General features: G+C 39.7%; 1 protein-coding gene across 4 annotated transcripts in view; it reads left to right on the plus strand.

The window, feature by feature from the left end:
* The window catches only part of SORCS1 (sortilin related VPS10 domain containing receptor 1), a 762,471-nt gene extending 750,410 nt beyond the window's left edge, over positions 1–12,061 (plus strand). The window contains exons 25-27 of one of the 4 annotated variants that reach the window (XM_056530949.1): positions 899–1,004; positions 1,085–1,236; positions 9,658–12,061. In XM_056530949.1, coding sequence (XP_056386924.1) covers positions 899–1,004; positions 1,085–1,236; positions 9,658–9,917 — 518 coding nt within the window. In that variant the 3' untranslated portion in view covers positions 9,918–12,061. Of the gene's footprint in view, positions 1–898; positions 1,005–1,084; positions 1,237–9,653 lie in introns of all 4 variants that reach the window. The other 3 variants (XM_056530951.1, XM_056530952.1, XM_056530953.1) reach the window with 3 other exon arrangements.
* The last annotated feature ends 782 nt before the right edge of the window (positions 12,062–12,843 follow it).

Raw genomic sequence — 12,843 nt, forward strand, 5'->3', positions numbered from 1 at the left:
GTATACCTTCACTTCTATATAAAACTACAGATTACATATTGTTATATCCAAATGAATTGTGGGGGAAACAGGTACTACAAAATACATATATAGTTGGTTCCATAGCTCCAATCAAGATCTCCTACAACCAGGAGATAAAGGGTCAACACAAAACCCAGTGGCGTGAAGACGATCCATATTATTCTTCTAGGTCAGTATTTCTCAACTGTGGTCATCGGGGCCCCCCAAAGTCCAGGATATTCTAAGCATTTTATCGGAAATATGGACTCTTTATAAGATATCCTAAAATCTTGACCTATTGGGGCATTGTTGACAAGTGAATATGAGGAACATCCTTTTGCAATATGATGTCGTATTGAAGTTTTAGAGCCTAATGATGTTGTGGATCTAGAACAGGTATGCACAACCTTATCTGGTACTAGGGCCCTGTAGTCAGGTTGAGCCAATTTTAGAGTCTACAATAAAACTTAAAATATATAATTATCTGCCACTTTTTTTTTTTTGTCATAAACAGAACTTCCACCCATCGGGAGAATGGTGGTTCCTTTCTTACCCATTGGCACTCCACAAAGTAAGAGTTCATGTAAGTCAATACCCTTATGTGAGAGGTCAAAGCAGCTGGTTGTTGCATTACTCCCAACAACTAGGAGACCTCTATTTTGCTAATATGTGTGGCCCCATGGGAACTCCAACGATGGTCACACAGGGAGTGCATTACTAGTGCACCACTCCTTTTCAACATATGAGCAGCCAATAGGCATAGACAGTTAGGCATCATGGACAACAGGAGGCCCCGACTCACAGGTTGTGCACCCCTGGTCTAGAACCCCTTGTTGACACCTTTCAGAACAGAATGTTGCACTCACTAGATGGATAATCTTAGCTTTGATCTTTCCAGCCCCATTGGTGGACCTAACCCCGAGTCACAGCGGCTCGGCCATGTTGATGCTCTTGTCGGTGGTCTTTGTCGGGCTGGCCATCTTCGTCATCTACAAATTCAAAAGGTAATGACGGTCCTGTTCCTTCTGAGCGGTGTTATAGCCATGACCGCCCACAGCAATGACGTCTCTGTTGATGTTTTTAGGAAAATTCCTGGAATTAATGTATATGCACAGATGCAGAATGAGAAAGAGCGAGAGATGGTCAGTCCAGGCAGTCAAAATGAGAACTTGTCACCCAATGCCCCTCACACTCAGCCGATGGGCCCTGAGGGCAAGTTGGAAACACAGCCCATAGGTAAATAAGTAGCTAGTCCTGATTGGCTGTACGGGATCCCAAGTGACTAAGTCTTGCCTGTCTGAATGACCGAGCACTTTGTATAACCCTTCTTTTCTGCTCTGAGACGTTGTCTAATCTCTGACTTATTCCTTCTGTCATATCCTTGTCTTCCTTAACTAACCCCCCCTCCCAAGCCGCGCAGGTAATCGATCATCCCCAGCTCCTGGGGTGCTGGGTGCATCTCAACAAGGAAATGAATTCTTAGCCAGGGCCGATAAATGCAATAAAAAATATAATATAATATATAGTCCAATGCAAAAGATGGGAGATGCACAGTGTTCAAACCCTTACAAGGGTTGGTGGGTGCCCGACTTCAGGCTTGACCAAGGCAAAAATGTACTAAATAGTAAAAATGGAAGACGGCACTCCGGTATTGGTGTCCAAAATCAAAAGAGGTGGTTTATTGATCCCAATACATACAAAATGATGCAACGTTTCGACCTAACAATAAGATTTTTATCAAGCACTATATATATATATATATATATATATATATAAAATCCAAAAATAAGCAGCACATCAAGAAAGATGAAGGTCTGTAGGCAGGGTGCACGCATGCTGGAGCCACGGTCCTCTGGTTCCTTAGTAATAGTAGTAGTAATATGCAGCACACCAGAATGTAATGCAAAGTGCTTTATTCCATGTAGTACAAAAGCGACGTTTCTCCGGCCTCACACCAGCATTCTCAGAGAATGCTGGCGTGAGGCCGGCGAAACGTCGCTTTTGTACTACATGGAATAAAGCACTTTGCATTACATTCCGGTGTGCTGCATATTATTACTATATATATATATATATATATATATATATATATATATATATATATATATATATAGATAGATATATATATATATAGATGCAAATCAAAAAATGTTTCAGTATCTTGTAATACTTTTTTTATTGGACTAACAGAATTTATTCTGTTTTTCCAATAAAAAAGAGATTACAAGATACTGAAACATTTTTTGATTTGCATCTGCATCACTGGACTAATATGGTTACTCAAATTTACTATATATATATATATATATATATATATATATATATATATATATATATATATATATATATATATATATACATATATACATATTTGTTTTAATTGCAATTTTTTTTTTGCTGCTGCTGAACTCTGTAATATTAGCATTAACTTTCCACAACATTCATAGTGATAATAATAATAATAAAATAATAATAATAATATATATTATGTTTATTTATTATATACATATTTATCAGAGTTTTATCGTGTTATGTCCCTCTGTCTAGGTTGTTCATATGCATCACCCTGTGCTAGTGCTTCCCAACCAGATTGCGAAACTACAACTCCCAGCTCCCATTTTTATTTCCATTCCACCTACATTTAATGAATTGATTAATTAATTTATTTAGAGCTCTGCAACACATTTTATGGTGATATGAAGGTTGCTATTGAAAGAAACAACTTGTTCAACAAAAAACAAACTCTCATATGACATTGTTGTTTGAAAAAAATAAATGAATAAAAAAAAGGGGGGGAAAAGATTAAAATGAAAATTGGCTGCAACCTTAGAAGGGTATTCTGGGAAACTGTATGAAAAAAAACCAAAAAACATCCTCAATCCACAGGGATGGACTTCCGGCGATCTCCTCTACTTGGCTCCGGCTACTTACCTGTCCTTGCTTCGTTGCCGCACTCTGTGTGTCTATTCCTGGATAAACCGTTTAACCCTTTATGACCACTTGTTTGCAGTTATTACTCTAGACTGCTCTTTCTCGAGAATCCCCCATTACCACGTCTGGCATGCTATATACCTAGTGATCTTCAACCTGCGGACCTCCAGATGTTGCAAAACTACAACTCCCAGCATGCCCGGACAGCCAACGGCTGTCCGGGCATGCTGGGAGTTGTAGTTTTGCAACATCTGGAGGTCTGCAGGTTGAAGACCATTGCTATATACAGTTCTGTAACTCAGATCATCATGTGATTCTGCTCAATATCAAGCAATGGAAAAGGTGTCCGGGCTGGTTCTTCTTTAAGATATCTACATATTTGACAATGCTAACACTCCGGATTGATAAAAAAAAAATGCAATATTCTCTCAGTTTCAAAGTTGAAATGTTCTCGGCAGCGCACGTTTAAAACCCTTTTAAGCTTTTTCAGCAAGAAATTAAAGGATCAGCACCACGGACAGCAGCTGAAGCAGCCAAATGCAAATGCAAGACTTATTCCTTCTGAATTTTATGAGGCTGAAATGAAAGGACATCTTAAGAGTACGACGATGACTACAAAGGGTGACTTAAAGGGACCGGACAGTTCATAGGAGAATGACTAAACAACCGGCTATGATAGAAAGTATCCACCACACTATGATGGAAGAGGAAAAGTATAATTCATATAAACCATTTAAAGGGTACCCCTCATCAAAAAAACTTTTGATATATTATAGATTAATGTATGCAGAATAACTTTACAATTGCATGTTATTAAACAATATGCTTCTTTCCACTTTGAAGAAATGACCACTAGGGGTCTCCCTACCAGTCCTGGCAGCAAGCATTTCAGACTCATGCTGGAGTCCTAAACACTACGAGCTCCCAGTCTGCTTTGTTCACAAAGGAGAACACTCAGAGCTGCCAGCCTGCTTTGTTCACAGCCTGTTTGGCTGTGAACAAAGCAGGCTGGCAACTCTGAGTGTTTAGGACTCCAGCATGAGTCAGAAATGCTTGCTGACAGGACTGATCGGGAAAAATACAATAGAAAGAAGCATATTTTTCATTAACATGCTATTGGGAAGTTATTCAACATTCATTAATCTAAAATATATCAAAAGTTTATTTGATGAGAGGTACCATTTAAGGACTGACTGTGAAGATTGGATGCCAGAAAACACCTTAGCATCATAACATAGGTCGGGGAGGAGGCTTGGGGGGGGCTTCATATCAGTCCAGATGCCCCGGGTGATAGCTGCCAGGGTGTCAATTATACAGATGTGTTCCTCCTTTTCTTTCTGCTAGATGGAGTTGTTTGGTTATCTAAAAATATCCCCTATACATACCATAGGGGATAAGTGTCTGATCACAGGGAATCCAACCTATATCCCCCCCCCCCCCCTCCCATCTCCAGAACAGGCCCATCTCTTACCTCTTAACGCTTTGGCCCCCACCTTCAAAGCTGAACTGGTCAGGATGAGGCAAGGTATCGTGCGGCCAGTGATTGACGGAACAGGCAGTCGTTGTGGAACCATGGTGGCTCAGTGGTTACCACTATTGCCTTGCGGTGCTGGAATCTTTGGTTTAAATCCCACCAAGGACAATATCAGCAATGAGTTTGTATGTTCTCCATGTGTTTGTGTGAGTTTCCTCTGGGTACTTCTGTTTCCTCCGACACTCCAAAACATGCTGATAGGTGAATTTAGATTGTGAGCCCCAATGGGGACAGGGACCAGTTTCAGTGTGCGCTGTATAAATAAAGAATCTTTGTTATTATTATTCCCGAGACCAGTATGTCTCAGAAGGTTGGTGGCCGGAATGCTCAGAGGTAAGAGTTGGGCTTCACTCTGGAGATTGTGAGGGTGGCCCCAGGGGTTGGATATACTTGTGATCAGTTATGTAAAATGTATTCCCTATACACAGGATAGGAGATAAGTGTCTCATCACAGAGAGTCTGACTTCTAAGCCCACCGTCCATCTCTGGAATGGGGCCCGTCTCTCACATCTGAGTGCTCCAGCCCTCACCTTCCAAGGAGAACTGGTCCGGCTGAGGCGGGATATCACTGCGGCCAGTGATTGACAAGATGGGCCATCCGAGACCAGTACAACTCAGATGGCAGGGGCCGGAACACTTAAATGTTAAAAGTCAGGCTCTATTCTAGAGATCACGGGAGCAATCCCAGCAGTTGTATCCCTCACAATTAGTTATGTAAAATGTATCCCCTATACACAGTATAGGGGATAAGTGTCTGATCACAGGTAGTCTGACCTCTTGGGCCCCCACCATCTTTAGAATGGGGCCCGTCTCTTACCTCTGAGCGCTCTTGCTCCCACCTTCCTAGGCAAACAGGTCCGGCTAAGTCAGGATATCCCAGTAAGCATTAATTGATGGAGCGGGACATCAGTACATTTAGGAAGGTGGGGGCTGGAATTCTCAGAGGTAAAAGTCAGGCTCAGTTCTGGAGATCACGGGGGTCCCGGTGGTTGGGACACCCCAACGATCAGACCCTTATTGCCTATCCTGAAGATAAGTTTTACAGAACCCCCTTTAACATATCCAAAAAATAAATGAAAAGAAAAAACAATAAAAAAGATCTGTCAATATTCCATTGGTAATTGTTCATGAGTGACCAACCAGTAATGTGGCTTTACTTGCAGCCTATCAAAGGTTTTGCTGTCATGTCACAATAATGTATTGAATTTGTATAAAACCGGAGTCCCCAATGAAATTTGGGGGAAGGTAAGGGTGGACACATCTGTACATTTTGGCAAGAATATTTAGAAACAGGTCAAGGAAAGCCCAGCTATGGGTCATAGCTGCACATGGTGGGATGAAGAATTTCCTTGGCAGGCCAGAAGAAGTCAGCGCTTAAACAATCAAGTGGAGATTTCATTCGAGAAAGTTTTCAAAAGATCATGTCATGGGATTCTCAGCAAGGTATTGAGCCAACATCTGAGCCAACCTACTGTGCAGGAAAGGTATGCTAGATGGTTCTTACAAAAAGAATGAACGAACCTAAAGGTCCAGTGATAGATCCTAAGGGACTACTTCTAATGGGACAAGAAAGTCACAGTGATCCAAAACATTGGTCATATTCCATACATCCGAATGGATGTGTCCACATTGGAGATGTTCCGAAGTCATTGAACTTGCACCTATCATGAGGATTTCAATGGAAAATAAGGATAAGCTAAGGAGATTTAATGGTGCAATACCAAATTATGAATTTATCCATCTATCTCATATCTATCTATCTATCTCACATCTATCTATCTATTTATCTATCTAATATCTATCTATCTAATATCTATCTATCTATCTAATATCTATCTATCTATCTATCTCATATCTATATATCTATCTATCTATCTAATATCTATCTATCTTTCTCATATCTATCTATCTAATATCTATCTATGTCATATCTATCTATATCTATCTATCTCATATCTACCTATCTATCTATCTCATATATATCTATCTCATATCTATCTATCTCATATCTATCTATCTATCTATCTCATATATTTCTTTCTATGTATTTATCTCATATCTATCTATCAATCTATATCATATCTATCTCATATATATCTACCTATCTATCTATCTATCTCATATCCATCTATCTATCCATCTATCTATCTATCTATCTATCTGTCTATCTAATATCTATTTATGTATCTATCTATCTCACATTTATCTATCTATCATCTATATATCTATCTCACATTTATCTATCTATCTCATATCTATCAATTTATCTATCTAATATCTATCTATCTATCTCATATCTATATCTATCTATCTAATATCTATCTATCTCATATCTATATATCTATATATCTCATACCTATCTATCTTATATCTATCTATCTATCTATCTATCTAGCTCATATCTATCTATCTATCTATCTCATATCTATCTCCTATCTGTCTCATATATTTCTATCTATGTATGTATCTCATATCTATCTATCTATCTATCTATCAATCTATATCATATCTATCTCATATCTATCTACCTATCTATCTCATATCTATCTAGCTATCTATCCATCTATCTATCTATCTATCTATCTCATATCTATCTATCTCATATCTATCTATATATCTATCTATTTCATATCTACCTATCTATCTATATGTCTATCTAATATCTATTTATGTATCTATCTATCTCATATCTATCTATCTATCTATCATCTATCTCACATTATCTATCTATCTCATAATTATCTATCTATCTATCTCATATCTATCTATCTATCTATCTCATATCTATCTATATCATATCTATCTATCTATATCATATCTATCTATCTATCTCATATCTATCTATCTATCTCATATCTATCTATCTATCTCATATCTATCTATCTCATATCTATCTCATATCTATCTATCTATCATCTATCTATCTCACATTATCTATCTATCTCATAATTATCTATCTATCTCATATCTATCTATCTATCTATCTCATATCTATCTATCTATCTATCTATCTCATATCTATCTATCTATCTATCTATCTCATATCTATCTATCTATCTATCTCATATCTATCTATCTATCTATCTATATGTCTATCTAATATCCATTTATGTATCTATCTATCTCATATCTATCTATCATCTATCTATCTCACATTATCTATCTATCTCATATCTATCTATCTATCTATCTATCTATCTATCTATCTTGCAATATTGCAATTTTATCTATCTACATCATGGAAACTACTTCTCAGCCAACACACATATTGTAGTTAATAAAGTGAGATTTTTTGAGAAGTAGAACGGAATGTAAGTGAGCCAGACCCCTGCTGCGATAATCTCCTGGTTTTATGCCTATTAAAACACCCACTATATAAAGTATCTGCAGAGAATTCTGCATCAAAAACTGAAGTATTGCGGCTCCTGTTCCAAATGCTGGATAATGAACACAGGTTGGGAGGGTAGAGCACTTATCTCACACGGGGCTGGATCTGGCAATAAACCAGGAGCTCGGAGGGGTACGGCGAACATGCCAAGCACTCGTGTCATTACCGGAGCAGTCTAGTGCGGTGAACACTCGGCACTGCATTGAAATCTAAAGCAGCAGAAAATGGGATAGAAAAATATAACTGTATTGAAAGCTTCCACCCCCTACATCAGAAAGAAGAAGAAAAACATGAATCAGTTATAGATAAAGAGGTAGTGGTTGGCATTGTAAAGAATTTTGACACCATTTTAGAATGGTCAATTAAACAGTAAGGTCTGTATGTCTGATGGCATACAGTAGTGAACAGGTTAACTTCACCAGAGAACCAGTTATTGTTAGGATCACAAGAAGACGGTAGAATGAGGTTTCCTCACCTCTCAAGACTCCAGCATTATTACACCTGCTACTGCTGCTGCTTTAATAATATAGATGAGTGCAGGGAAGGGTATAGAGAGGACTGTGCAGCTGTAACTGTATGACCACACAGTTCTGTCTATGATCATAGAGATGATTGCAGGGAGGGGGTAGAGAGGACTGTGCACCTGTAAATGTATGACCACACAGTTCTGTCTATGATCATAGAGATGATTGCAGGGAGGGGATAGAGAGGACTGTGCAGCTGTAACTGTATGACCACACAGTTATCTTTATGATCATAGAGATGAGTGCAGAGAGGGGATAGAGAGGACTGTGCAGCTGTAACTGTATGACCAAACAGTTCTGTCTATGATCATAGAGATGAGTGCAGGGAAGAGGTAAAGAGGACTGTGCAGCTGTAACTGTATGACCACACAGTTCTATATATGATCATAGAGATGATTGCAGGGAGGGGGTAGAGAGGACTGTGCAGCTGTAACTATACGACCACAATTTCTCTCTATGATAATATAGATTAGTGCAGGAAGGGGATAGAGAGGACTGTGCAGCTGTAACTGTATCACCACACAGTTCTCTCTATGATCATAGAAATGAGTGCAGGGAGGGGGTAGAGAGGATTGTGTCGCTGTAACTGTATGACCACACAATTCACTCTATGATCATAGAGACAAGTGCAGGAAGGGGATAGAGAGGACTATGTAACTGTATGGCCACACATTTCTCTCTATGACCATAGAGATTAGTGCAGGGAAGAGATAGAGAGGACTGTGCAACTGTAACTGTATATAGTCACATAGTTCTCTACATGATCACAGAGATGAGTGTAGGGGGGGGGGATAGAGAGGACTGTGCGCCTATCTATCTGTCTTTTTTTATATCTATATTTGTTTTCTTTTTCTATTTCCAAAAAGATCACAATAGGAGATGGAATGAACATATGCTAAGTGTATTATTTTTTGGCCTGGGGGGGAAACTTGACTCCCTTGACTCGCCATAATCCTACAATACCTTACCAGAGCAGTATAAGAATCTGATAAGATCACCTTTACCTGAAAGTCTCCATAATCACTAACAAAGTTTTCATCTGTATCTTAAATGGGAAACATTTCTCTGAGAACGGCTAATAATGTGTTGGATGGAAGCTTTTTCCTGCCATCCAAGTATTTTCTCTCTGTGTGGTCTTCGTTGTCACCTCCTTGTGGTCCTTGTGTCCGGTTACAATGCTGGGAGTTCTAGATTGTCCAGATATGAAAACATTTATGTTGCAACTTTTTGTAAACAAAAATAGATTTGTATAACATTTTCTTTCCATTCCTCCTAGGAAGTATTTCAATGGTTGCTGAAAATCAAAGCACAAACGAAAACCCAACCTATGTTAATGTGTGAAGAGAAGGAAGATGGGAAGAAAGGAGGGCAGGAAGGAAGGAAGCCCACCGGGAATCGGACTGCTCGCAAGTTTTTGAATAAATCTGAGGTTTTTAGCTTTAAACCCGATGAAGAGGATGCGTCGTCACTCTGTGTAAAGGCTACAAACTCTATGGGACTCACCTACCCCCTTTTAAAACTCACTTGTGTTTGTATATGATCAATTAATTGACATACGCCAGAAAATTTGCATGCTTTAACCCTTTCGCTGATTGAGAGGACTTGCAAAGAAAACAAAACATCACCTGTCTTTTAGTAGTAAACAGGTTAAAAGGGCATTTCCCCCTAAAATAAGCCTTTAAAGAATTGTCCATGGGTTGTGTCTAGTATTGTAGCTCTTCTCTTGCTCATTTGAATGAGTATAAAATACTGTATAATACCTGACACAACCTATAATTAAGATTGGCGCTGTTTCTAGTCCTAGACATTCCCATTGTATTCTATGGAAAAGGCTGGGAAGAACCATTCGGGCCACCATTGTAGCTGTTGCTGAGATTCTTGTCTACGATTCCTAGACTACTTATGGGAAAATCTACAAAGGCTTGTCACCCATCTCTACTGATGACCCTTATTCTTTCCAGCTGGCAAGGATGCTATATAGCTCATTGCCCCTCAGTACCACATACCCAGCTTTGCTCACTGTGACTCAACCTCGGCACATGACTACCCTCCTGATTACCAGTGTTAGCTGTGTTACGACTGGCAAGGATAAGTGCGGCCCTAAGCCCCCTTAAATCTTTGTCCCTGCCTTTTGGGGTGCTCATTTACTTAATAGGATTACCTCAACCACAGTGCTAGTCCCTACCAACTAAATTGCTGGGAGTAGCAATGTCCAATACAGCAAGTCAGGACACTATGTGTTAAACAGGCACAGAACAAGGACCGAGAACAATACACAGAGATTGAACAAACAGACAGAGAGAGGTCACGCAGGATAGCAGAACAGTACAAAATCAGAAAGCAAAAGAAAGTCAGGTCACAAGCCAAGCTCAGAATTGTAGCGTAGATAGTAAACTCTAAGACAGGCAATGCATAACTGAAGTTATGTAGGCCACCTGAGGAAGACACACACCAAAGCTAGATGTATTTGGAGTGTCGTCCACGCCCCTGATTGGCCCGATGCAGCAGCCAAGCTCCGTAAGAATGAACACTTTGCCAAACCAGGCCGTGCTGTATCATCATCACTGTCCCCATAACAGTTGTATCCTCTGTTCCTTCCTAATTTTAACTTTATTCCTCATTAGCTAATGCATTACAGAGAATCAATGATCATGCAATAGGTAGATAAAGTCCTGGAGCCACATGAGTACCTCCCCTCAAGCTAGTTATTGGAAAATGGATGCTATGGGTCAGTGGTCCCCAATTCAGTCCTCATGGCCCTTCAACATTCTGTATATTTTTTTTTTCAGTTACTCCATTGGAATAGAACAGGAAAAAAAATCCAAATCCTGAACTATTGTTGGCCTTGAGGACTAGTTTGGGACCTCTGCTAGAGGTGAACTGCTAGAGTTGGTTCCCCCTAGACAAACAGACTGGTAGAACTGGATTTACTAATTGGTTCATTTTCCTATAGGTGTCTGGGATATCTCAGTGATGAACCCAATAAGAGCTGTGGTGGAAGTCATTTTAGCAGTCACCAAACGTTGGGTGACAGAAGAAGGTGATGTCAGGAATTTCAATTTACCAATTTATTTTTTTCTTTCATTTTTGGGGTAAATGCTCTTTGAATATTTTTTAAAGTTATTATAGGTTAAACAAGGAGATTCTGTAAATAAGGGGTTTCAAAGGCAACTATCATTCTTTTTTATCGGTATGTGTCGTACTTTACTTCAATCCTCGCAAACGAAACAACGTAGCTCCTAGTCGACGTATCATTCAGACGTTATGCACAAAAACTTCGGAACATTATTTTTATTTTATTTTATTTGGTGCCGGAAAGTACTTGTCGTCTCTTGTGATTTCTTTTGGAGAGATTTTTTTTAGTCGGTGACTAAAAAGCTCTTCAGCGTAAAACAATGTAACACCAAGAATACTCGAGTGCCATCCGGTCAGATTCCGTTTCCAGTCAGCAATTACAATTCTTCTGTGTATCCTGGATAAATTATACGATGAGACTCTTGGTCTTTTATATGAATTGATAGTTCGCTTTTGAACCGCCACTTGCAGAGAAGTTCTTATCCTTTTGGTGGGATGAATTGCTACATAATATCCAATTTATCTGGTGATTTTTGTCTACTCACCACATGGGGCGGGGGAGGATGATACTTGTATATAATCCTTTATAAATAAAGTATATAAATCTTTCCTAAGATCATTCATTCATTGCTTAATGGTGATATCTCTTACTCTGCATTATATATACTCCAGTCACATCCAGAGCTGTATTCAGAATGGTTCAGATTTTTTTTTCTTTACAACTAACTATGGTGCTGACTATGCCGTTCTGTCCTGCACTGTAGAAGTTGGAGTCAGGGTCTATTTACACGGCAGAATTTCCGCTTGTGGAATTCCGCTTCAAAATTAAGCCCATAGACTTCTATGGGATTCCGCGCTCCCATTTCCACTTCTGAATTTCTGCTTGCAGAATTCCGCCTCACATTAAAGCCCATAGACTTCTATAGGATTCCGTACTCCCATTTACACTTCAGAATTTCCGGTTGCCGAATTCTGCCTCACATTAAAGCCCATAGACTTCTATAGGATTCCGTGCTCTCATTTACACTTCTGAATTTCCGCTTGCGGAATTCCGCCTCACATAAACCTCTTAAGGACCCATGACGTACGCGTACGTCATGAGTCCGCTCCCGATCTATAACATGGGGCCACGGCGGGGCTGGCCCGGCCTCTAACAACGGCCGGGTCCCGTGGCTAATAGCGCGCAGCATTGATCACGGTGCTGCGCGCTATTAGCCCTTTAGACGTGGCCTATAAAGTTGAACGCCGCGTCTAAAGTGAAAGTGAAAGCATGCCGGTTAGCTCAGGGAGCTGTTTTTGCCGCGGCTATCTCGAACAGCTTACAAGACAGCCGGAGGATCCCTACCTGCCTCCTCGCTGTCCGATCGCCGAATGACTGCTCAGTGCCTGAG

The sequence above is a fragment of the Hyla sarda genome, chromosome 7 (assembly GCF_029499605.1).
Source record: "Hyla sarda isolate aHylSar1 chromosome 7, aHylSar1.hap1, whole genome shotgun sequence".
In the NCBI taxonomy this organism is placed as follows: domain Eukaryota; kingdom Metazoa; phylum Chordata; class Amphibia; order Anura; family Hylidae; genus Hyla; species Hyla sarda.